Below are 27,304 nucleotides of genomic sequence, written 5' to 3' on the forward strand. Positions count from 1 at the left end.
ATAAACCTCAGGGAGGCCACATCACCCATTAACACCCCAGAATAGTGATTTCTGCAGATCTCCTATGATAATTAAAATCAGACCATTCTTCACATCACTGTACATGACCTTTGGGTGCAAAAATGAGTGAAGAGATAACCGGGAGACAAAATCTACCAGATGGTAAGATCAGTGGAGAAAGGTGTGGAAGTATGGATACAATTTGGGCCACTACACACATGCAGAGCAGCAAATCATAGTAGATAGGTGTGTGGCAATAAGCTCAGGTCTGCATGCAGCACAGTCGTGTTAGGGCAGCACTGCACTTCAGCTGACTTTACAACTTCCTAGCACACAAAGAGTTAATTAGCCCAATTCTGCACCATACCTCATTAATCTTCAGGTCCTGGAGTACAGTTGTGTGGACCTGGAAGGAATGTCTAGGTACTCCATCCTGTTTTCAGTTCCAGGTGCCTAGACGAGTACGTACCATTTGGACTGGTCTGTCTTCATCTTGCACTGATTCTTGTTTTGTTTGTCCCAACTCTTCTCTCAATAACTTCACTTCAGCTTTAGTTCTTATCAGCTCCTTTTAATCTCTTCTCACATGCCCTGTGCTCCTAGTCCTCTTCCTTCAGCGTCGGAATCCCCCTTTCCTGGTCTTTACAAACAAACCAGCTAACAAAAATGTAGGAACTGACTCAACATTGGCTAACATCACATATTGATATGAAAAGAGTATCAAATGTATGAAGAGTGACTACAGAAAATGAAAAAAAAAATAAAACAACAACAAAAACCCAACCTCCCCCCTCCCCATTTTCCATTTCCATGGCAGGTAGCAAGTACTAGAATTAAACTGCACGAAAGATTATTTAAGTCTGTGGCAAGGAAAAACTTTGTAGTGGTAAAGATCATCGAGCACTGGAATAGCTTGTACAAGGTGACCGTAGAACCTCTGTTGTTAGAGGCTAGAGAAACTCTAGTCATGAACGATATAGGGGTTTTTGATTGTGCATGAGGGCAGGATGGTGCACTAGTTACTCCCTAAAGACCTTCTCCAGATCTCTTCTCTAAGATCCTATGAAACTTAAGAAACATTAAGAAGATGCAGAACAACTGTTTTACATCTCCACTGCATAACTCTCATGAAAAAATTTCTTGTAACATACAATACTCAACATAACTCTAATAACTCTAATAACTCATATAACTCATAATTAATAACTCTAATAACTCTAATAACTCTAATAACTTATAACTCCAAATAACTTTAATACATCTATACGTATCTATAACATGATTTACAACACAAAGACCATAGGAAAAACAATTAATTTACTATTCCAGGAAATACTCGACTATAAATACATAATACTTCATATCTGTTATTATTGTTCGAAGAGGCAAATTAATGTTGCCCTCTATTTGAAGTGGAAATGCATCTTTAATATATTATAATGCAGATATTTCAGAAACAAAATGAGCTAGCAATAATTTCCCAAAGAATCCTCCATATGTACTGGAAAATAGGCAGAGAATAAGAATCCACATTTTAATTTAACTGAGTGAGTTCTTCTACTATGAAGACCACCCCCGTGAATTATTTTCATTCCACCCAGTTCCTTATTTTTCAGCATATGAGATGCATTTTTCATCACAGCAAAATAATAATTTTTCACAGAACAAACAAAACTTATACGAAAAGCTTATACCAAATTATTCCCTTCCCCTCTGCTGGGGAAGCAGAGGAAATGGATGTACTTGGTAATCTCTGTACATCTTAACTATAAGAATTTTTAATTCTCCCAGGCAGAAGAAATGAGAGGCTTCATGTCTTCTTGCTCCTGGCTCAGGTCACTTTCAGGAAGACATACTTCAGCCTCAGACATTAGGCAAAGCATCAGCAGTGGTAGGAAACACACTGCATCGCCAGTTTAATGGGAAGCTGCTTTTTTTTGGTTTACAGTTCTATTAAAATGACTACAGAGAAGGCTATTACAAGTTAAAGAGTCCACTTGAGCAGCACCACAGTATGCCTTACTTTATGATTAACTAATTGCTCTCCAGACTATTACGGCACATATAAAGTGTTTCATCTGTGCCTGAACAAGACTAAATTTCTGGGATCAGGGACCTTATTTGTACAAAAACTCAGGACAGACTAATGCAGCCATTCAATACATCAGTGGTGGTGCTTGCCCCTTGCAAGATTTCTGCCTATCTAGTGCAAGTAAGATTATGAGCTTTATTGATTTTCAGTGTAACTAAAGAGCTGAATATAAGACACCGCCAGAGACACTTGCCATTAATCAAAACAACAACTAAAACACTGATGTTTATGTTCTGTACCAACATAAACAGAGGCAGATTTAAAGTATAAGGCCAGGCTTTCCTTTAATGAGATTGAGATAGGTTTTGTGCTTGTTGGTTTTTAAAAATTATTTTTCGCCAGGGAGGTAGTGGAGAAGGGAGAATAAATAAAGGTCATAAACTGCCTCTCATTTAGCGCAAGCTACCTGTTGATATCAGAAAGCCTAAGCAACATAACACTTAATAACACCTATGTGTTTATTTCTATGAGTCTAAAGGTCTCAACGAATTACATATTATACTGGTGTATAAATCCACAGAAAGGTCAGATGTTCCCTCATGTACCTCTTCTTAAATGAAGTCATAAGGACTTCGTATAGCTACCAGGAACTCCTGCATTCTCCACATAATATCTATTCCTGTTACTCACTTTTATCTATCAGGAATTTCTTATGAATGAACAGACAACTAATGCAAAACTTCACTGAAGAATATCTGCTCTATGTGAAAATATATTGGAAAATATGTTGGAATATTTTATCTGGTCAACAGCTGCTCATGAAGGATGTATGCAGTCACTGAGATCTCTTATCCTTTCCAGAGGAACAGCTAAGTTTCCTTTGGCATATTACTGTCCCCAGGTATACCTCTGAGAAAGAAAACATGGAGCTCCAGAGGTCTACAGAGCACTGCTGAGCTGCCATTCCTCTTCATTACTCCGGTAGCCACAACCTAGAAAGTTGTAGCAGAAAACAAAACAAAACAAAACGACACCAAAAAAAAGGAAAAAAAAAGAACCACACATGCGTTTTGTGTGCATTTGAAAAAGAAGCTGATGACAGCATTATTATGAGAAAGCATTAAAGGTTATCAATCAGTTTCACATTGCATATGCTCTTTAGCAAATACACAGCTCGAGTATTGGCAGATGGGTATTTTGGATAGTCTCCTGATGATTCTTCTTCAGAGAGTTTCAGTCTCTGCTTTTATACTGAAGCAATTCCTGTTTCTTCAGCAGCTCTTTTCCAGCCGTCTTCATTCCTTCCCCATGAGGACAGAACCACATTTGAATGCCAGGAATCTTTCTTTGTTTGCTGTGTTTTCTATTTTGTCCTACTCTTTCTCAGTCCCTTATTTAAGTCTCTAGGTTTTTGACAGCATGTCTGAGGTTTGCTGATATTTTAGACCAGTTGTGGATTAAACAGAGCATGAAAAGGACATCAGCTCCCACCTTCATCTCCTATTCTGCTTCTGCAGTGTTGGCAAAAAGTCCCAGCACAGCGATATGCCTTCCCTCTCCCCCTTGATGCAGTCCCCTCACCACATGCCAGACTTTGCCTGTTGGCTCTCTGCCCATCTACAGCCTGCATGGGGATCCCCAAAGCGGGAGACCTTCAGCACCGGGCACCACCAGCGATGCAAGCCCCCATCCCTGGCAGCCCACTGCGGGGCGGAGGGAAGGCAGTGCCCTTCTTGCCCACGATGTGCCTGCAGCAGCACCATTCCTCTCTCCTCCTGTTACATTTGGACTGTTTTCATCCCTGCTTTGAATTTTGATTCTTTAAAAACAAACAAAACCAAACCCCCAGCCTTTGAATACAGCTCTGGAATTTCAGGTGTGTTGAGCGCAGTCAGCTTAGCACTGCACACCCCGAGAAGCACTCTGACCCCAGGGGCTCTTTGGACACTTAGGCACAGATACAACTTTTTGTAAGCTTGTAGTTGTGGATTTACATTTTTCCTCAGTGTTATTTGCAAATAAAGCATCAAAAAATTAAATGCAGAAGTAATTTTCAGCAGCTTGATTTTTTTCTCCCATAAATTTGACATGTTTAATTTCTAATTTTAACAAGCTCATTTACTTGTAACATCAATCCTGCTCTTTACCTCCACAACATACCCAGTGTGAGTGTGTGGCAATTATAAGCGGCGCTCTAGAACCTATTTTCAGCAATTAAGGTAGTGTAGATGATTAGGAAACAAGCTCATGAAGTCTGGCAAAGACAATGCTAAGTCCTGTGCCTTCCTTTCTAGTTCAGTGTGAAATGCTGCCTCTTTATGGGAAAGTAATAAATTTTTGACTGCTGTTTTTCACACTAGTGTTAATTTGGCCACAAAACGTATTTGCTACCTGACACAAAATAAGGAGAAAGCATAAAAGGAAAAAAGGAGAAAAAGGAAAACGAGACAGCTGTTTCTTTAATCAAGAAGAGCTAGGGATCTGGAAAATAAAAATATATTGTGCTAAAGACCAATGACATATTATGTCTCTAAAGAGGATGAGTCTTTTATCGACTTTCTGGATATTCTGCTTCACGGGACGTAGACTCAAATAATTGTTCTTATCACAAAACTTTCCACAGAAATTAGAATAATGTAAGTGAAAGACAGTGCTGTTACTATACTTGCAAAATTGTTACTGAAGAGCTTGCCAAGGCCTCTGGTTTTGTTTTCTTGGTTAGTACTGCCACTTTGTTGGCTAATTCCCTAAGAAAACAAGCTTTATACAACTGTATAGGCTTCACCCTGCCTCAGCTTCCCTTCCCCAAGCCCCTTAGTAAGTTCGTAACTGGTTGGCCCATTTCAACCAAATTTGGACAAGAGAGGGAAACCTCTATTGCTGTGTCCAAACCTCAGAAGTCAGGAGCAGTTCCCAGCTCCCAGGTCCCATACATGCCCTGCAACCTCATCCACTCCCATTTTATGCTAACAAGGACAGAAGAAATCAATGATTCAGACATATTCTTCTTTTCTGCCAAATCAGTGACCACAGAGTTGATTTTTATTACTGCTTTTTATTTACTAATGGCAAAGTTCATTCATTCCTGCTTTTCTTCTTTTTTAATCAAGTCTTTTACATTCCAGGCTAACAAGAAACACCATTTAAAAAACACTAATACACTTCATCACATTGCTCCTAGGGTTATTATTCCACGACACCGCTTCGAGCCAGTAGGTAACTCACGCTACGTAGTTTTTTCTAGAATCCAGTCTGAATACTCCGCAACTTTGGTGTAGACACCCGGCTGCCTGGGGCGAGCGCAGCCTTCGCCCCAGCTGGTGATGCCCACCAGATACCACACCTCCTCGTGCTTGCAGGACAGCGGCCCTCCTGAATCTCCCTGTGACACAGGAGGAAAAGAGCATGCAAGGAAGAGCTCTGGTCAGTATTTCTCTCTCAAAGAAAGCCTTGATTAAAATCAGTGTCATTCAGTGTTAACACCAGCATAACTGCCTAGATTTCAATCACTTTCGTTTAAGACTCATTAACAGAGTACTGAAGCAGGTTTTCTGTTTTTCTAGTAAATTGACTTCTATATATTTTCCACTCATTGCAAATAATTTCCACTTTTGAACCATGAAGGTTCAAAACTACTGGCTTTTTTTTTTTTTAATTTATCTACATACACTAATTTCAAACCCAATGAAGACTACATGTGCCAGTGAGAAAAACAGTAAATTTGCCAATGTTTTCTCTTATGACCTTGGGTTTAGTACGCAAACCTCAGTTCTCTACGTGGCTTATCTTGTTTGAGTGACTCTGTCCCCCTCAGGATAAAACTCCTCTTTGTTTTCTTTTCCTATTCCTAACTGATTTTTCTGAACATCAGGTTCTTTAGTGTAGCTGTTATGAGTTGTTGAGACGATAGCAAGTGTGTAGTTTTTATAAAACAGCATCTTCATATTCTGGTACACCGTATCAGGTAAAGAAAGCTTAACTGGCATAGAGGAAAAATTACTTCCCAGCTCCAAGTATTTTTATTCCTAATTACTCAATACCGATCATAGTACCATTTTAACATAAAAATGTTAACTGTTAAATGCTTAAAGTGAAAACACTGTATTTGGTAGAGAATTTAATCTTACTAATCAGACTATTTTCTTCCTGCATAAATTAACTCAGAATATTTAAATGAATGGAAGTGCATGAGTTTACACTCAAGCAGAGAATTTGGCTCACTGAACTCACGCTGTTGTGACATTGTCAATTCTAATAATGAACAGACCAGCCTGCTCAGGCTGTCTTTAGCCTTCCATTCCCCATGCATTTTAATAACATTGCTAGCATCCTCCCTTCTGGTTTGTACACAGTGGATGCTTTAAAATAAGATTTCAGGTACTGCATTTCATGTCAAGAAATAAAAACAACACATAGGAAATCTGCTTTTATTGGACAAATGCTTTGAGGTACTATCCTTGCTCTTTTTGGATTTCTGATACTCTGAAGGAATACTGTTTTATCCCCTAAATGGATGAGATAGATATATACACAGAGTTTCTTATCCATGGAATCCATCGCTAAAGATTATCATGTCACATAAGAAATGTTTTGCATATACCTTGATTTTCAGTGCTTTTGACACGCAAAAGTGACAAGTTAATCAACAGCTCTATTGATAACCATATTTTTCTAATGGCAATTAAAAAATAATTACCGTATTCAATTACATATTTGAGCAAATGGTTGGAATATATGACTATACACTACTTCTTTTCATTACCTTACAAGCATCCCTTCCACCTTGATCATAGCCAGCACAGATCACTTTGTCACCTATTCTGTGCTTCCGGTACCTTGCCTGGCATTCCTCTTTTGACATGAGGGGAACAGTAGCCTTCTGAAGAATATCTTCTACACGACCTATGTAATAGGCGGCATGAACAGAGAAATGTTTGCTTCTAGCAAAATGAAAGTTAAAATTAAACTCTAGAAATCCCCATACAGTGATATTACAAAGTTGGAGGCCACTGCTTTTAGAGTGTTGTTAGATGTTCATGACGCTGATTTTCCTTTTTGTGTGTTAGTAAACAATGTGAATTGTCTGCTAATTTGAATGTTTTTATAATGTCATTTTATCTCTTATGACTGGGCAAGCTTCGAAACTGCCTTGTGATTTGCAATGAATCCTCGTATGAGTACGGCTTTCAGGACATTGGCCCTTGGAACCTGGCCTCCCATCAAGAGGACTGCTCTGTGTTATTAACAATTATTTCTTAGTAGTGTGTTACAATAGGTTTGGAATCTCCCAGCTGCCAAATCTGTGCTGCTCCATGCCCTAGTAGTTTACAGCATGGAGAACTTTGCACATAGAGTAAATAAGAGTATTTGAGAGCAGCCTTTTCTATAGAAATTAACATAAGAAATTAGCCTATACAATAGCTGCCTAAATCTGTTAGATTTCACATTGAACTCTAACCTTCAAATAAGAAGGTGTATAAAGGAAAGGACACTGTTTAAATAGGTGTGTGTGTATATACAAACACACATAAATATTACAGATATAAAAATATAAATAAATAAATACATGTAAAAACAGACTTTGATAATTAACAGCTATTTGGCCTACCTCCATATAAAATCAGAGGAGTTCAAATCCCATCTACTATCAAAACACAAAAGTCATTGGCATTGTTTATAATCAACCTTCAGAATCATAAAAGCAACATACTGCAATCTCTGATTTCTAAAGTCATATGAATACGATCACGTAAAAAAAAAAAAAGCATGGGTTACGTGCAGACTGCAATTCAAAACCTCACAGTTCAGTAATAAGTCTGTTGGCTTTTTTCAGCTGGGAGCGCAAAAAGGAGTGCGCATTCCAGATATGTACTGGGGTTTGCCAGTAGATCAAGCTAGAATCTAAGGAAAAGTATTTGAGGGCTGTACAGCATATATTTAAGGATGCATTCTTACATATTTCAAATTATTGAATCAAACCATTTATAAAATCTAATTTTTGTGTCAGAGCACAGAGTTATTTAATGATAATTTCATACATCTTTCATATATGTTTTATGATGTCTTAATAGAATTAGATTCTAATTAAGAATTATATTACAGTGCTGGCCAGATAGCAATAATGGTAGCCAAGAACATAGTAGAATTTTCTTCCAAAAAATAAGAGGGTTTTCTTTTTTTTTTAAAAAAGGGGGGGTTGGGTTTTTTTAACCACATGAATTTTGCAAATACAAGAACTCACTGTTTAAATATTTATCTGTACCTTTTTCTTTTCTGTAACCCCATCCAATTACCCAGCAGTCGGTATAAAGTATGTTAGCATCTTCTTTTGATGGCAGGCAAATAGGTAGTTGAAGATCTAAAATTTGATTAAAAATATTAGTTTGACCAGCAAAGACAACTGCAACATTAAGGTTTTGTGGGCACCTACAAGACCCCTGATGATAGCCTCGATGTTATGCTTTGTCCCTTACACTATATATTGTTCCAGTCACATAAATAAAAGCCACCCATTTTCTTTTCAAAGCCAACAGAATGAGATTCTCCTCAAACCCCAGTAACTGCATATAAAAGGAAGCCAGCCCAGGTGTCATGCACTGCCGTACCAATGCCAGCCCTGTGTCATCCTGCACATTTTCAGAATTTCTCTGAAATACACTACATACCAGTAAAATTCATAGGCTTATCAAGTTTCATTAAAGCAATGTCATATCCAGTCTGTGCGTATTTATACTGAGGGTGAACAATAATCTCTTCCACTTTGAAGAAGGGCGTATCCTCATTTATTTCTGATTGTTTTAAAATACCAGCATAAACACGCCAAATGTTGGGATTCTCAAGACTGAGGGAAAAAGACAAACAGTCAGTCTGTGGCAGAAGATTTGCACTGATTTCGAGTTTGTGTGCAGATGCCAACATCTTCCATTACTCCTGAGTGTACAGTGAATAGCACTGAGGTCATTCTTTCCATTTTTTTATTTTCACACTCTCAAAACTAAAAAAAAGGTTTGTTTGGTCCATTCCCTCCACTTCTTCTTTATGTTCCTCTCCCTATTCACATTTTCATCCCCACATCAGTTTTCTCTCTCCTTTATGTTCAGACTCTCAATGTCCTGACCATTCTTCATCCTCCTTCCCCTTCTGCCTTCTTTTATTTTCTCTTTGTCTCTTCTCCTTTTTTCTTTTTTTAATTTTCAAGGGCCTAATGCAAGCCCTCAAGTAGTAAAGGAGATTCTTTCCATTCATTCCAACATAACAGCTTTTCTAGTAATGAAAATAGGATTGGGAGTATAAATTCAAGTAGAATCTATTCTGACACTTATTTGTTAGGAAAATGACACTGGCTGTGTAAATATAGATTAGAAAGTGTAATGTCATAGACCTATATGAAAAGTTCCAGTTAATCTTTATGATTCCAACTTTACTTTGAGTAAATTTAAGGGATTTTTCATTGTGATATTCTGCCATTAAGGCAACCTAGAAGTTTTGGTACATGCAATGAAGAAGATGCAAAACTTGACTCGAATAAACTTTCAAAAAATTTTGAAGATTTTATATATTAATTCATAAATATCAGTTAGGCTTAATAATTTCCAATTAACAAAGTCTATATTTTTTTATTTTTATTTTGCAAGCATATCTTCTCCCTTTGCCTTTTATAATACTGGTAACTTCTACACTGGATAGCAGGTAGAGAATACGTTTTATATAGGGTTTTTTAGAGAGTTTAACCTCTTTTATAAGTTTGCCAGTGGAGGCAAAATATTGGCAATACTATTGCACACGAAAACAATAATGGGTAACATACTACACTGCATGAGTAAAAATGCCTGATTTTGGACCATGTTGCTGGGTCAACTCACTCTTCTTTGAAGCATTTTATCTGTTACCTGTCCCTTTTCTCCCATCAGACTCCATTATAGCCTTACACTTTTCACTCTGTAAATGACAGGATAACCTGCTTTACAGGTGATGACAATCTAACAAAGGAAATTAATCATCTGCATGACAATTAAATCAGCTCTTCACAACACAAGTAATTTCATGACCCAAATCTGATGGTAATTTGATTAACAATACAGACTATATGCGTCAGTGCAAATTAGCAGTCTTAGGTATTGGCTGCTTTAAATTTTGTTCTTACAGCTGAAATGTGCATTAAAAATAGAGTATTAATTGACTGATTGATAGAATTTGGGAAAAAAAAAACTGTTAAAGGAAAACCAGGACAATTGGGATCTGGATGTTTCATGTAATGCAGAGATAGGTAGCTCAGGTACCCAAAGCAGCCTAATAGGACCTCCACAGAAATTCACTTTGTGTCCTGGTCAGATAAGTTAACTTGCTGAGCACCCTGCTGCTGAAGCTATCAGACTAGTACCATTTCTTAAGTGCCACAAAGAAATCTCCAAGATAACTCATTTGAAGTTTATGAAATGGAATAACCTAGCTAGTTATTCCATTATGAAATGGAATAACCTAGATTTTCCTTGATAGATGATATGGTATTACAGTAAGAAAAAGCTTGTATTACATGAGAATGTCTAAGTTTCTGTAGGCATCTGGTGTCTGCTTTAGAATTTCATCTTCTAGATGCATTAAAATATTTTACCATCAGTAGTACAATACTATGTTACAAAGGGACAAAGTATGGAGTTCCAGTTACGTTAAGGATATGAATAATCTACCTTAGAAGTTCACCTTTTGGTTACACTAAAACCGTTTATTTTATTCTCCTCCTCGTTTTTATTTCTCTGAAAGGTAGATCTCAACTTATCTCATACGCTGGATGAAATTTTTGGTTTTATTTGTACATTTACATTTAGGCCTCACCTCATGACGCAGTGAGCAGCTGTAAGAATCCAGCGGTTGCTGATGATAGAGCCCCCGCAGAAGTGTCTCTGACGAGACAACTTCACGTGCAAGCTGACTTGCCACGGCCATTCACCAGGGGAAGAGTCTGTCCCTCCAACGATCCTAATAGTTCTTGAAGAATGCTGCATACATACTATAGAAATAATTTAAAATGGTGCTTAAAGATAATTTGCACTCACCAATGAAAGATGAAGGTGAGACTACTGCTGATCCCTGAATAGGGACCGATCGATTGCAAAGAAGGGGATACATGATATGTATCCCCTTTATGATTTATGATCATAAGGTATATTAAAACCAAGTCCACACTGCTACTGTTGGTGTTCACAATGTGCAGACCTGGTCAACTTCACTTTTTCAGAACACTCTTTAACTTCACAAGGCGTCCCATTGGGACAATGCAACCAAATAAAAAAAATTTAAAAAAAAAAAAAAAAAGAAGAGGTTTTGGCTTCCTGTACTGAAATCAGCACAGTCTCTTTTACATGAAAGAAGTTTTACTTACCAGTACTGGCTTTTTTTTTACATAATCTTAGTGAGTATCCAGAGATCCTTCCTGGCCCATGTACTATTTCCACCGGAGATCCATTCGAGGACATTCGTAGGTGACACTCACACTTTCTGCCAATGAATTAATGCAGAGATTCAGTTTGTACTTTTTTTATGCAGAACACATACATTACCCCCTCACCAAGTCCGCAGAATGATTATTTCAGCAATCTTTGAGCATTTTAAAAACATATATCTCACCTTTCCTCATTGCATGAATCTTGGAGGGGGAAGTAGGTAAAAAACTGGCAGCGGATCGTGTCTGTGCAAACCTGCTGACAGGTTCTGTGTCCTTTAGTGTAAGTGATATTGAGTTCATCTCCCAAAAAATTCATATGCATGTAAGTGCGAGAATTGCAGGCTGTAAGAATGAGTGCATTCCAAGCATCAGAAAGTCTATTAATTTGATTAATTCAAAATTAGTATTTTTATTGTAATTTATTGTTTACCAGGAAAGGATCTTCGGCAATTTAGGAGACCAAAGCCTGATACAGCATTTTCTCGTGATATAAGTGCCTCTGGTATCCCACTTGTTGATGTCTTCAGAAGGCAAAGATTTCTAAAATAAAAATTTTTTTACAATAACTAAATCTGTTCTCACATCCTAAAATTGATTGGTTAGGTACTGGTAAAGGAAGGCTCTTTCTTAAATGTGTTTTTTCTCCCAAGTCTCTGTCTGTAAAAGTATTTCATATGCAAATGCATTTACTAAGTTCACTAGTTCACACTACATTGTAGTTTGTAGTGAGGGCTTTTGTAGTTTTGTGAAATGGCATATGACTGTACTACTAAAGGTTGTACAGTATTTATGCATACATAGAAGAGGTGACTGTAGATGATATATGCCATCTCAGCTTGGCTTCTCCCTGAAATTCCTTTGAAACTTTATTCTGTTTTGTCTGGAATGTAGATTTTTAACTATTCTCACTACTAAGTATAAAAGAAAGAAGCTCAATAGAAACATTTTTAAACCTGTTAACTTTATAAAAAATCTTTTCAAGTAAATAACTTAATGCTGCTAGGAAACCAGATGACTCTTTTGATAATTTCATAAATTTCAGCTTTAAGTCATTAAAGCAATCTGGAGGCTCACCGTCTCTTTGACGTGTATAACATTTCAGATTAACACCAGCTAAGCAGCTGCAATACAAAACCCCTGATCACACTGGAGAACAGATGAAATGCCCACAGGAAATTATAAATTTATGAATACAAAACATTAAAAGCTGTGCTTTATTGAAAATAACCTTTTAAAAAAAAATTCCATACGTAAAAGAAAATAGTGGTTAAAAAAAGACTGTGTGCTTTTTTTAAAAAAAAATCTACTTAGAGAATTAAAGTTAGTTGTCATATTCACCTTTGGGATTCTATTTGCCATTCCCTGGTAAAGAATGTAAAGAACAAGCACTTTGGAAAATATGTACAAATAGTTTGGCAAACAGAGGTATCGGGAGTGAAAAAACTTGTAATATTCATTCCTGAAAATTCTTGATCTTCAAAAATGTCCATTTGACAATCTGTATGAAACAAGAACAAAATATCAAAATTCCAAAGATTTTATTATGTCGTCAGAATATTAAGGTTTACAGATTATTCATTTCTATCCTTAGTCACATTTTCCTTCCTTTGTGACTGATAAGCTGAAAAGATAACACCACATTTTAACCAAAAACCATTTCTCAAGAAGATCTGTGAGTGTGTAAACTCATGGAGAGGACTACTGAGCAGGGATAAAGTTCATACAGAGAAGAAGAGAAATGACATGTTAGAATACAGATTTGCTGATCTAATAGGGAAGGCTTTAAATTAGGAACAGTGGACATCAGCATACAAATCCACGGTTAGGAATAAATCATGGTAATCTAGGCAAAGCCTAAAATAATTAAGGTAATGATTATATCTAAGAGGATCACGGGAAGCCTAGAAGAAAAATAATGGGATGATCATCTTAACACTTTATAAAATGCTATTTACGAAGTAGGCAGAATAAGCAGGAGTAATGTACAGTCTGTCCTCTGACATGACGAACATAACATAACAGAGGCTTGGCAGGATAATTCACACAACCAGACTATGGATATAGAAGTTACAGGAAGTACTGGCATGTTTAGAAAGAGAAGAATTAGTTGCCTTCTCCAAAGATACACTTGAAGTCCTAGTTAAAATCCCAGTGCAACAGTAAAAAGAGGAAAAAAGGAAGCATCAGCATGGAGTATGTTTCTTGAAACTATCAAGCTGTAAAGACAGTAAAAACAGTGAAATGATCCAAAATGCAGGACTTGGTGGCAGCAGAGAACTTCAGCTGTTGAGAAAGTACAGCAGCCAAGTCAACACTACCCAATGAGTTATAGAAACATACTGGGAACATCTTACTACAGAAACGGAAAAACAGTAAAAGGGAGAGGTAGAACTTAATGTGACTCCTGATAATTTGATGAGGCTTTCAAAAAACATAAGCATGAAAGGACAACAATACTGGACGGTAATTACACAATAAGAACAGGGGAAAAAAAAGAAGCCGGAGACTAGAAAATAAGGGTGACTTATCTCTGACAATTAGCAGGTAAGATCCCATGTTAAGGGGAAATAGAGTTCAGAAGAATGGATAGTTTCTAAAGAAAATTATATTTAAAGCACATATGTGGATCTGGAAGTTTAGGGAAGCTAACCCATGACCTCAATGGTTATGTTCAGTGATCATTTGTTCAATATTCTATGACCTCAAGGAAGGTACTTTGCAAAGGGCAGAAATACAGACAAATTGCTATGGATGTGTAATAGCATGTGTGCATAAGGACAAAATCAGAAAGGCAAAGGCACAAAATGAAAGGCCAAATAGGAAGGAACAAACTCTTGAAAGAAAAATATACAGTACCATTCAATTAGCATTAAGAAAGGAGCTCAGGTTCTGCTCGGGGGAGAAGGAAAGCTAATGGCGAACGACACAAGAATGGCTAAAGAACTACCTTTTTTTTTTCCTCTCTTATTCATTAAAACAAACTGCAGTTAGACAGTCAACAACATTAGCATTACTGAGCAGAGGGAAGAGGGCATGGTAGAACAGGACACAGAGAAATCCCATAATATTCATGATTTCAGTGGTCTTAGAATCTGACTGAAGCAGTCTCAAAGTTTCTTGGTACAATTTAGCTTTTGGCATTCACAAAGGGTTGCTGTGATTCCAAAAGCTTTGAAAGGGAAAGCATCTTTTTTTAAAATGATGACACTGGAACATATACAATGCCTACTAGTCAGCCTAAATAGAGTCAGAAAAAAACTCAAATAAATGTTCAAATAAACCCATTTCAGATATTTACAACACAACAAGGCACATGGTGGTAGTGAGATTTTATGACTACATTTGACAAATCTCTGTCTGGACAGGTATAGCTGATCTGTCTTTGATTAGGACAGATGACCTCCTTAGATGACCTCTTGATCCAATAGTGCTGTCAAGGCTTCTATGATCCCATGAATTATTCCTTCTCCTTCTCTCCTCTTGCCTTTCTCACAAGACACAGAAAGCAAGGAAAGACAGGTAGGAACAAGATTGACCTTCACATGCTTTCAGAAATTCATATTTAATTGGTGTTGGATCATTACTGCCATGTTATCACTGTCATAAACCATAAATGTCTTTGATAAAGTCTCAAATGGCTTTTGATTTTTTTTTAACATAAGATCATATTCTTTGTGCATATGCTACAGACCCCCCATTCTTCTTAAAGTCTGTGAGCAGGACCCTCCTGAGTACTGTGATTTTTCTTCTAACCATGAACACGTGTCTTTCTAGTATATCTTGATGCAAGAGTTTGCAAAAATAAAATCTTCCCTCCATTCTCTCTCATACATATAGTGAGGGAATAGCCAAATTGTTTTCTTCTCTTTACAAAACTTTTTCTTCCTTTTTTTATTCTTCACACTTCATTTTTCTTTAAGTGTCTTCATTGTTAAGATCTGAACGAAACTACTTTTTCAATAGTTTCCAAAAATTATTCCTATAGTAGGACTAGCAGAGTCTGAAGAAAATGTATTGATATAGAAAAAAAGATTCAGTCTCTACCAAATGTGATTTCTATGGGAAAACTAGATTATCTGTGAGCTAAAATAAGGCTATATTGAAGCAGAAGAACATCATCAACCTTAAGAAGGGAAAATACCATACAGTAAGGCAAGGTGGAGGTAGATTTTAAAAAAGAGGAAAAAAAAAAAAGTGAAAGTTGTTTCAGTTGAGAATAACAAGGTATAATACACAGTTTGATCTTGCACTCGAGAGTTTTGCCTGAGTAATGATTGCAGGAACAAGCACAGACACTGCTTTCTTCACAAATCACCCGCAAAACACAGAATACATGCCTTCATATTAGCCAGTTTTATTAGAAAGCTGCAGGTCTTCATTAAAAATTTCTAAGTGCATATACGGTATACAAACAGAATTTAGAAAGCTTTATATTCCTCCTGATCTTTGACTTTGATGGGATTTTATCTTTCATTTTTGTATCCACAGTACAAAGATAACATGCAATTTCATCAAGCTAATCTTATGAAAAAAATTTTTGGAACTTCAAGGCAGGCAACTGTTTTTGTAAGACAAATTATAAAATGGAAAAATTAAAAAGATCTGAACCTCCTTTGTGCCTGAGAGTACTAGCTATATTTGCAAGAATAAGTTTATATTAGAATTATTTTACGCAATGAAACATTTATACATGTCAGAGATAGACTGCACCTCGTCATCCATAACCCTTAAAACTAAACCGAATCAGAGATTTTAAATAGTTACCTATTTCAGAAAGCTGGCATGGCTTTAAAGAGAATCCAGACACAACCTCATCAAGCACCTTTATGCTGGTTGGAGTTCCTACACTGGTATGTTTCAAGAGGCATTTTTTACTGAGTGACAAAGAATAAAGAAAGTGGTAAGACAACAGGCCATCTTCCTTGGTCTACACCATCCTCCTGGCCCCATAATTAATTCCTACCATGGTGCATGTTCTGGCCATGGGCCAGAGCAATCTCCAATCTCTAGAACAATCTTCAAATGAGGAACAGAGCTAGCTGAACAATGTTTAACTTGTAAAATTGAGCAGATTAACAGCTCAAAAATAGGCCTGATAAAAATGAAAGAATTTCTCTGGCTGCTCTGATGATGCTAATATCAGAGCAATAAGCAGAGCAAGATTTAACAGAGCAATAATGCTGCACACCTACCAATATAATTTGCATTTCAATATCTCCAGAGGATTTTAATTTTTTTCAGTGCTATGATAATCAAGTTTGTCTTTCACACTGATGGACAAATGAAAGCTAATTTACCACAGATATTTTCCTATCTGTAAGTAAGTTTGAATAAAGATTGCAAGGATGACAAGTCAAGGAAAAATTATTTCCTTGAATAAATTCTCGCACCTTAGACTGCTCTGAGATTTACTCTACTAAAGCACAGCGCTGTCCAAGGAAGGGGATCAAACCTGTATTTACCGAAAGCTTGCATTGTGAAATGTTTCTGAGGCATATGTAAAAAAATGACAATGGTTGTCATTGGTACATCGTTTTTGACACTGTTGATAGCTGTCAGCCATAGCAACATCATAAATATTCCCTTCCATATCCAGTCCCGTGTGGACATCTGGGCTGCAAGCTGTGAAAATAGAGAGACCAAGTTCTGAAAACGTGTTTCTATTCTTTTCCCCACCCCGCACCTCAAACTGCCCAAAAGATAGCAGTTTGTATGACACAGCCCTCATAATCCAGATGTCACATCCCATGCTCACTTCAGTTACATTACTTCACGTAGACTTCTAGTAACAAAATGAGAAGTGTAGGTACAGTATAGTACCGCATGGCAGAGGAAAAAACGGGCAGACTTTGACAGGGCCTCTGCCTACATGAGAGAGGAGCTCTAACTACTATGGCTGAGACCATGATGACATTAATCAAAGCAGGAACTCAGGGTTAATACTAAAACATACTTTCCCATTTCTAAATTCATAGAGCAGTTTAAAAGGCAAATTCTGTCTTCATAAGCAACAGACACCTCCCATTTGAGTCAGAAGATTTAATTTACCCTCCACAGAGGGAGAATTGGGACCGTGGGGTTTGAAATAGCTTTCCCCCATGCAGGGTGCAGGTTTTGCCTCATGGTCAGTGAGGTCTCTTCACAGAACAGGAGTCAGCCAACCTTTGGTGGGGTTTTTAAACATATATGGGTAGATTTTCGTTTTAGTGACATTAGTCTGATTCTAGAGTAACTCCAGTGATATCAATTAGTCTATATAGCATAAAGAATAACATCCCACTGAAACCTATTTTGCTGGGCCAAAGCTACTTAGAAATATAAATGCGACAGGATGTTGGCAGGAAACGCCTTTTAAAAGTCCTGACTGCTCTGAAAGCCAAGTGGCAAGCAAAAGCAAGCACAACTGATTTGTCAATAGCTGCAATGGAGAACTTGCATGAAGTAAGACTGGCATATTGAGGTGCTATACCAATAAAACTAAAGAATTAGCCTGACATCCATAAGACACTGTTTGGCCTCAAAATCAGCAAGTGATTAAATATATTCTTCCTTATTCTGTTTTTCTGCAGTACCATGCTATGCTTAAAGCTGATCTGCTCTTAATGACATCATTATGATGGTACAAGTTTAAAACATATTTAAAACAACACACTTAATAGGCTTTAAGTATGCCTGCTGATAACTTGCAGGTATGACATGCTGACACTAGGACTCTGTGCATAGCATACATACACTGAAAGATGGAGCTGCTAATAAATTACACAGAATCATGAAGGTAGCAACATCACTTTGTGACTATGCACTTCTGCTTTGCTGGGCATCTGCTCTACAAAGTTATAAAGCAGGGTCACATGTGCCATATGAGCAGCTTGCCGGAGTGGAACTGTAGTAGTAAATTCACCTTTAGAACTGGAGCTACCAGTTAAAGTATGTGCTCCCACATGCCTCTAGCAAATGAAGCAGTGGCTGCAGGAGCGTAATCTCCCTGTTCCCTCGTCTGGGGAGCCTCGGTGGTGGACAGTTGGGGCTGAAGGGTGAAACCAGTGGAAGATTTTGTAAGCTGTGTTTGAAAGAGATCTGGCAAAGAACATACAAATCCCTGCTTGGCTGCTTCCCTGATTCTATTCCTGGTTTTGACATGCTAATTTTCTAACATCTGCTACGTGATAGCATAAAACGCATACCTGTGAATAACTATATCTTACCACTGATTTGGATATTACACTGTTTTAAGGAATGTCCAGAGATAGCTCCTTCCATATCCACTTTCGGCAGCATTTCTGTATCGCTGTCTTTTAAGTAGCAGGAAAACCTGTGTTTTAAAATGCAGCAATTCACAGCTTTTGCAGTACAACACAGACTTTTATAATTGTTTTTCAGGTGAAAAGCAGGCTGTCCAATATCCGTCAATGTTAAAATTTAGACAACAAGTGCAATTTGGAGAAAGATAGGGTACAGCTGCATCTGCTTTGTTGGCACTGGTGACAGATGAGATGAAGACCCCGTGTATGTGGGAGCTCCAAGAGGTCTCATTAAAGTGAAAAGCGGAGCCCAGGGTTTGGAGGACAGAAAGGCACTGGGCATAGAGAGTGAGGAGAACCTCATCCTCTCAGGCTACTGAAGTTCTTAATTGTGAGAAAAATATGCTAAAGCGAGAGGGTGGGGGACAGTAGAGGGGACCATTGGAGATGTGAAATTGCTCACATTGTCCCTCAACAATAAATAGGTGGCACAGAGGAGGGAATGCACAGTCAGTTCTGTTTCCTTGAAAGGGCTGGTATGCGAGTGTGAAAGATTGGGCATTGCCAAATTTAATCCTTTGAATTTAAGCAAATACTCTTTTAGATCACCACTTTTAAGGATACATGACATTGTTTTCCATGGCAACCCTGTAGCTTTCCCCGTGTGCCTGTGTTCTGTCAAATGTCAAAACGTTACGGACTTCCTAAAATTACCACAGCAGACCAGCAAAAGCCACACGAACATGAACATTTTACCTTTTTGCAGGATCTTTAGTCCATGCCGCTGGCAAGTAGGTGAAGAGCAGACAGGTAGGATGGTAAGTACACACTACTTGGCAGTAATTGGCACTCGGTGTAAAAACTGTAGCGAGGTCTCCTCCTTGGAAGTATGTATTTTCATAGATCTGAGTCACACATTCTGATACAGAATAACAAAATGCATAAATTATTAGAGATGGGAGCACGCACCATTCACCAGGAGAGGGTGAAGCCACTTTGTCATTGACCTTGTTTTTAAGACAGTCCTTTGGCAGGAGAAGAGGGTGAGGGGGGGTGAGTAGCACGGCTCCTCTGAGAGTCCCGTCTTTGCTCTCCAGCAGAAATAAAACTCTCTGGGGTGTCTGCCCACGTCCCCTGCCTCGTACTCGATGCTGGAGCAGGGCAGCTTGAGCTGAGGCAGAAGCCCGAGCAGCAGGATGGGCCACAAGGCAGATCTGCACGGCAGAGAGGGAAGGGACCTTCTCATGGCAGATCTCAGGAGTGGCAGAAGCATCTTCTGAGAGAGACCAGTACAGAGCACCATTAAGAGGAAAACCAGGAGAAGGAAGTGCAGAGACCAAAGAGTTAGAAAGTTGCATGTGAAGACAGTCCGATTTTGCTTAGGGATGCTCTGAGGCTGGAGTCACAGGCAGTGCCACTGTGCAATGCTTCAATGGCTCCCAGCATTTTATAAACCTTCTGCTCCCTCACACTCCACCTTGAACCCCTCTGAGTTGCTTTACAATGAAGAAAATACTGTTACAGGAGTAGCGTCTCAGGAACCGTCCAAAATAAAAATGAGGTCAACTACCATCTCGCATCTGCAGGAATTCATCATCAATCCCACACCGAACTCTGTAATGAAATCCACTCACGCTGCAGAGCCGTGCAATGAAGATACCTAAGCAGCAACCTGTTCCCATCTTTCAGAACGAAGGCATTTGTAAGATCTCCGTGTTAAAACACACAAGAGGGCTGGCTTTGCAGAGGAGCCCACTCTCTTCCTGTATTATGCCCTCTAAAGGGGTAGCAAATGGGCAAATATGCCAATTTTTATTCATGTATCTACAAAAGGGCTGTTTCTTAGCTAAAAGGTAAAGAGAAAATACTGTATTTTTACAGAATGGGAGGAAACCCAACTGAAAACATTTTATCTAGCTGCTTAATCTGTTACTATAGAGCTATCGTACTGTATCAAAAGCTATTTAAAATGAAAAGAAATGGAACTATCTTATTGGATTTTACAGTTTTAGAATATTACAAGTGAATTTGATTTGTTAATGTGACTATAAACTATACTTAGGTAATTCTATGTTTCCTGCACATGGGTAAAATATATAATTTACCCCCAAAAAAGAAAAAGTAAGGAATTAATCTTTTAAATGTTAATTTCTTGTTAATCCAGAATTTGTTTATAAGCATCCAAATTTTCTGGTATATATACTTTCAAGATCTTTCTCTAAAAATTGGTATTTATTATTCTCAGTAGAGTTTCTTCGCCCAACTTTGTCATTAACAGAAAAGCATTTTCTATTACTTAGAAGACTCTAAGTGAATTCTAAAGTCAAAAGAAAAGAATATTGCAATTATTTGCTGTATCAGACATTTCGGATCTTATTTACCTTCTTCTTGAGTAAATTAACACACAAAGAAAATTGATTTAAGCTATAAAACTATGCACCATGTAAAACTATGCCAGTTCGGAATACTTTAATTTAATAAAAATATGTTTCCTAGGGTTCAGAAATGTTCCAAGATTTTAGTTTTGCTGAGATTTCAATCCATGTAAAACATTTCCTTAAATAACACTACATTTATCAAACAGATTTTTCTAAAAAGCTCAGTTACCTAATTGTCCTCCGGGAAAACAGTTAATACATCACTGAACATAAACCTGTGTTAGGTCTTAGTTACAATTTATCAGCACAGGGAACTTCAGAGAAATGCAATGCAACTTTTGTAGTTTGACTTTTGCTAACTGAGCAAGGTAAATCATTAACACAGACTGACATTGAAAAACGTACACAATCACTAATTTTCCAGCATATAAGAGAATTCTAAAAAATAATTTGCGATAAAACAATTGGTTCTGGAGTTATTCGCACTTATTGCAATAGCCTTTCAAGCATGATGGTACGTAGGCGTTACACAGATACTTTATAAATCAGTAATTTCACGCAAAGGCAATGTGTGAATAAGACTGCAGGTCAGTGGGGTTTGTTTATTTATAAAAATAAAAGAGGATGCTGGCTCTGAAGCTCAGCTGCTGTCCCCCAGCGAGGCTCCTGCGCCGTGGCTGTCAGTCCTGCCTCCTACCCCGAGCACAGCGGCTGGGGAAAGGGCTGAGGCTCCTCTGCGGCTGGGAAGAGGCCGGCAGCTTACCTCAGCACTGCCGGACCCAGCCTCCGGCAGCCAGCACACATCGCTGCAAACTTCAGAGACCTCTAATTTGTGCTGGGGGGCACCAGGTTAGAGCAAAGTCAGCTGAGAAGCTCGGGGTGCCACTTCACCTCCTGGAACCCTATCAATCGCAAAGGGCTCCCTTCCTAAGCTGCTGCTAAAGCGGCTAACCTTGCTGTTGAGTGTAGGACACGGAACGTCACACTGATTTCACAGTTACGAGCTGGATGCAGCCTCAGTCCAACAGAGAAAACTGCCCATAGCATGGTCCTGTGCGTGCTGGGCGAGGTGACGGCATGGGGGGTGGTAGGACAAAGTCAGGAAAGCCCCATTAGAAAGTTCCATGTCAGGCAATAGGGTTATGTGAGTTACCCAAACTTAACTGAGCACAACCCAGCAGAATCAAGAGAGCTCTCTCAGGACCAGACTGCAGTTACGAATCATCTCCCCTTCTAGAAGAGTTGCGTTACTCTGTGTGCCTATCTTAGGAATTATATATTCACTTACCACTGTAAACGGAAGCAAGTAAGAAAATGAAATAAAAAGTCTGATAAATCCAAATCATCCTAAAAAACACAAAATTATTCTTTAGGATATGTTTGATAAAGGGTGTATAATTAGTTTTATAAAGTACTGCAAGGCATATCACTGATTTACACTTGCACTGTTACATCATTAATTCAAAACGACATTGAGAATTATAAATTACAGCTGTGATATGCAGCTATGGCATATATAAAGTAGCATAAAAGAGCAACAAAGGTTTGTCCTTTACTTATAGTTGCGAGAAGCAATAAAGCTTATAAGCACTTAGAGAATTTCTGCTTCGATTTACAGCAGAATTTTTATTCTTGCTTAGACTGGGAGCAATATTCCATCAAAATGTCATTAGTAATCCTGACTCTGTCCTAGTAGTTAGGTGGATACTATTATCAACGTAGCAAACAAATGACACACTCACTGCTTCTGTTATATGAATTTTAAACCTTTTTTTTTTTTTTTACATGCTACAACTTAAGCTGTGAAAGAATCAAATAAATTAACCACACAACACAATCCATAAATAGATCAACATACGCTATCTTGTTGCTATGAAAACCTTTCACTGAATATCGGTTGCAATAATGATTACGTACCTGAACATATAGTAGGTCTGGATGAATGGATAAAGTTTATGCTCTACTAAAAAAAAAAAAAAGAAAAAAAAAGTCAACAGTTTGTGTTAAATATTACTGTGCCTGCAATGCTAACGTATCTTTAATATTTACTTTGAATGGGTACTCTTTCTGTCAATATTGTTACTGACCTTGGGCCACATTTTCAGAGCATACATCATCCAGACCGCACTGAAATCGATGTCCAGGTTTTACACCAGCTGAGCATCTGCTTCTTGATGACACTTTAAAATAAAAGGCGAATCCCTGGTTCAGAACAGCCAGAGTATCTGCTACTAGCAGAAGAACCTACATAAACAGGGACTGAGATTCGTCTCAAGAGTAAATCCTGAGCTGGGGTGGGGGGGCGGAATCCACATGAAATCAGTAAGACTAGTGACTCAGACCCAGGTAAATGACACCATTATGAAACTACCGTAAGCGAGGACAGAATCGTCATGTATGTTTTCTTATTATTACACCATTTTCTTGAGGCATTCCCTTGGCAAATAGACACAGCTATATTCTTCAGTGATGTATTCTGTGCTCTGTTTTCTTTAACATCAGTTCAAGTTCTTATTCCTCCTTTTCAACACTCTGCAGAAATTATTCTGTCTACATCTTCCAAGTAGTTTTACTGTGGCCCTTTCTACACTCCTGTTTTGTCGTTAGATGCAACTAAGAGCGTCTTCAGTTTGCCAGAAGCCAGAAAAAAACCCAAACCTGTTTGCAGATATATGAAATGTAAATGCAACAAGAAGAAGTCAAACTTAATTTATAGCTGATCTGAATCTCTTAGTTTGATTTCTGCAATTCTTTTTAACATGTTTAACCAAAGCAAAATAAATTTCAAATGAAAAAAATTATCTCAAATCTTAAAAAAAAAGGTGTTTCGTTTCATAGTGAAATTGCCAAAGGGACAACTCTTCCCTCCTCCCCACTCTTTTTTCTCTTTTCTTTTAGACTGAGTATGCTGGAAAGACAGATACATATGCTCTACTCAAAAAATATCTAGATCAAAACATTTCACACAACTGTGACCCTTTTGAGCATCCTGATGATTGAAATGCCTTCTCCATGACTTATGGGCCAGCAAGGTCTCCAGCTCCTCCTTACAGAGGAAGAACTGTCTCAAACAGAATCTTCATACTCTCCTGTGTATCAATTTACTTTGCCCTGACATGCTTATAGGGGAGAAGTCAAATGTTTTCAGTACAGCAGCTTTCATTTTTATGGGCTCTCTTCTGTTTTAAGTGTGTAACAGTGACAAGGGAGAGTGCTAGAAGGCTTTACTGCAAAACACATTGATAGTTTATTCCTGTAACATGAAGTGTTTGGAGACTAAGATGCCTGTACAGCTCTGACCTTCAGCTCAGAAGAGGAGATTTTCCATCGGCCACGGGGTGTAGAGGTACCATGGGAGTACAGCTCGGGGAGAGTGTACTTCACCATCTCCAGCCAACACCACTGAAGCCTTCCTGTGTGACCACAGGCATGTCACTTAGTCTCTCTTTTCTCATCTATAAAATGATGATAATCTTTTACACCTCTGGAAAAATTATCACCTTTACTTCAAATTACAGAATTTTCACAGTCCTGCAAGTAATTACAAAACCTACCATGTATCTGAATATTTATAAACAAAACAAGCTGAACTTCTAAGTTTTTGTGTTGCTCAACCTGCAATAGTATTCAATTAAAATATTTTTCTTCTTTTTTGTGTGTGTGTGTTTCACTTGGTGGCACAAAGGGATTAGAACTTCTCTCCAAGAACTTTTAATTTCTTCACTTTTCATTTCTCATCTGGGCTTTCCAGCTCAGATATTGGGCAGTGTTATTGCAGTTCATTACTCTCTTATTAAAAACCAAACCAAAACAAAACCCAATAAAACCTCCAACCCCACATTTTTTGAAAAATAAGGTATACAGTTCAAATCGGCAGAAAAAACAGGGCAGATTCATCATAAATTTCACCAAGATCATGTGCATCGATTGGATTTGATGGTGAAGGTGAGAAATAAGGCAGCAATGCTTTTCAAAGAGAATCATCATGAGCACGCTCACTTTGGAAAAAATGCATTCTCTTTCAGTGGGCCTGCTACCCACATGAGAAATCCTCCCGTTTACACCGCTGCACTGTGGCTCAAATCAAGAGTTGTACTTCTGTACAGAGAAAAGAATGTGTTATGAACTCTGTGTTCCTGAATGAATTATAGTTTATTATATTATATTACTTATTTTTATAGGACAAATTATAAAATATGCTGCAACAAATTCTTGGCTGGTATCAGTTTACTGAGCTTCACTGAATTCCAAAGAGATTACATGATTTAAACTAGGAGAAGAGATAGAAATTCAAAGTGCATAGAATACCAAAACCACCTAACACTCCTTAGGCTCATGTGGAAGACTCCACATGTAAGGTTACTGTTTTCCGAATTCCCTCATTGTATTCATTTCTCTATCAATAATATTCTGGCAACTAAATCGGGATATTGTAATTAAGATTTAGTAATTCAGATGGCTGGGTTAAAAGAAGAGCTCATCAAAACATTTAGATAAAGTGGAAACATTTTTTGATGATACAAGTAGAAAATTTAGCTGAATCATCTGAAACAAAATGAAGTGCTTGCTTCTGTTTTGACTCTGCTTCATTTTGACTTGGTATTTAAAAAAACCAAAACCTGCTTCAGCCTCAGATGTCAGCAAGTTCTTTAAGATGAACTCTCCCTGGCAGTGCAATTGCCTACAGGCTTGATACTGCTTTCTGCTGATTTCCACTGTGATTTATGCAAAATCTCCTTCATCCACAAACATGGCAGGAATTACTGAATTGTTTCACCTCAGGAAATGAATGACTGGACACTACTCTAGTCTGATTTAGGTCTAATTCTGCCTGCCAAAACTAAATCCCACATTTCTTATGGCAAGCCTATTCAAAAAGCAGCTTCAACAGGGGAGAGGATCTACTCTCTGTGATGAGACACGTGCCAGTCGTTACATGGAATAAGAGGAAGAGCATCTCAGAGGGAATGAGGGAGGGAAGGTACCAGTAAGACAGGAACAACACAAGTTCTCATTTCAGTAGGGCTTTGTGGACATCCTTCCATCTGAATGAGGACAGTATAATAATATCATGAACATGGTTCTGGATGCTCCAGTAGAAAAAAATCCCAAATATTCTAAAGTATTCTCTGTGTATCTTTAATTCTGCATGGTTATCATTATGTATATGACAAAGGACAGAGAGAAATACCAAATGCTGCTAAAACAAATTCTAAAAATTAAACCTCGATCTTTCCTTCTTACAATGAACAATCTGCAGCCTTCTCATCTGACTCCAGATGACATTATCTGAGTGAAGAATCTGCTCTCTCACTGAGCCAAAGTCTTCTCGTGTTTGACTTGATTCCGCCCAAAATGGCTGCAAAAAGATGGTTAGAATAACTTATTCACTGATTTGTGGAAAGTGCTGGATTGCATATTGTATTGAAATAAAAGCAGTATAGTAGTTCCATATCCTGCAATTACATGTCAACAATAGTCTTCCTAGAAATACAGCCTAGTGTCATGGTTTAACCCAGCCAGCAACTAAGCCCCACTCAGCCGCTCGCTCACTCCCCCCTGCTGGAATGGGGGAGAGAATCGGAAGGGTAAAAGTGAGAAAATTCATGGGCTGAGATAAAGACAGTTTAATAGGGAAAGCAAAAGCCACACACGCAAGCAAAGCAAAACAAGGAATTCATTCACTCCTTCCCATGGGCAGGCAGGTGTTCAGCCATCTCCAGGAAAGCAGGGCTCCATCACACGTAACGGTTACTTGGGAAGACAAACGCCATCACTCTGAACATCCCACCCTTGCTTCTTCTTCCCCCAGCTTTATATGCTGAGCTTGATGTCACATGGTATGGAATAGCCCTTTGGCCAGTTGGGCTCAGCTGTCCCAGCTGTGCCCCCTCCCAACTTCTTGTGCACCCCCAGCCTACTCGCTGGTGGGGTGGGGTGAGAAGCAGAAAAGGCCTTGACTCTGCGTAAGCACTGCTCAGCAGGAACTAAACCATCCCTGTGTTATCAACACTGTTTCCAGCACAAATCCAAAACATAGCCCCATACTAATTACTGTGAAGATAATTAACTCTAGCCCAGCCAAAACCAGCACACCCAGAAATAACTGCACATCAGATGTCAAATAAGAAATCAGTGTAGACCAAATTCAGGATCATAATAAAAATAGAAGGCAGTTGCAAATATTAAACAACAAATTACTGGGTTTGTT

At 38.2% G+C, this 27,304-nt stretch overlaps 1 protein-coding gene across 2 annotated transcripts in view; it reads right to left on the reverse strand.

Moving 5' to 3' along the window:
* LOC140651897 (coagulation factor XI-like) overlaps positions 1 to 22,439 on the reverse strand; it is a 63,974-nt gene extending 41,535 nt beyond the window's left edge. The window contains exons 1-14 of one of the 2 annotated variants that reach the window (XM_072861990.1): positions 22,382 to 22,439; positions 19,472 to 19,634; positions 18,680 to 18,786; positions 16,937 to 17,096; positions 16,239 to 16,348; positions 12,813 to 12,972; positions 11,905 to 12,014; positions 11,657 to 11,816; positions 11,418 to 11,527; positions 10,865 to 11,039; positions 8,698 to 8,873; positions 8,295 to 8,390; positions 6,795 to 6,934; positions 5,127 to 5,414 (exon numbers count right to left, since the gene is read on the reverse strand). In XM_072861990.1, coding sequence (XP_072718091.1) covers positions 5,259 to 5,414; positions 6,795 to 6,934; positions 8,295 to 8,390; positions 8,698 to 8,873; positions 10,865 to 11,039; positions 11,418 to 11,527; positions 11,657 to 11,816; positions 11,905 to 12,014; positions 12,813 to 12,972; positions 16,239 to 16,348; positions 16,937 to 17,096; positions 18,680 to 18,786; positions 19,472 to 19,634; positions 22,382 to 22,439 — 1,881 coding nt within the window. In that variant the 3' untranslated portion in view covers positions 5,127 to 5,258. Of the gene's footprint in view, positions 1 to 5,126; positions 5,415 to 6,794; positions 6,935 to 8,294; positions 8,391 to 8,697; positions 8,874 to 10,864; positions 11,040 to 11,411; positions 11,528 to 11,656; positions 11,817 to 11,904; positions 12,015 to 12,812; positions 12,973 to 16,238; positions 16,349 to 16,936; positions 17,097 to 18,679; positions 18,787 to 19,471; positions 19,635 to 22,381 lie in introns of those variants that run through there. The other variant, XM_072861991.1, reaches the window with a different exon arrangement.
* Between the last annotated feature and the right edge of the window lie 4,865 nt (positions 22,440 to 27,304).

This window comes from Ciconia boyciana, chromosome 5 (assembly GCF_034638445.1).
Source record: "Ciconia boyciana chromosome 5, ASM3463844v1, whole genome shotgun sequence".
NCBI lineage: Eukaryota > Metazoa > Chordata > Aves > Ciconiiformes > Ciconiidae > Ciconia > Ciconia boyciana.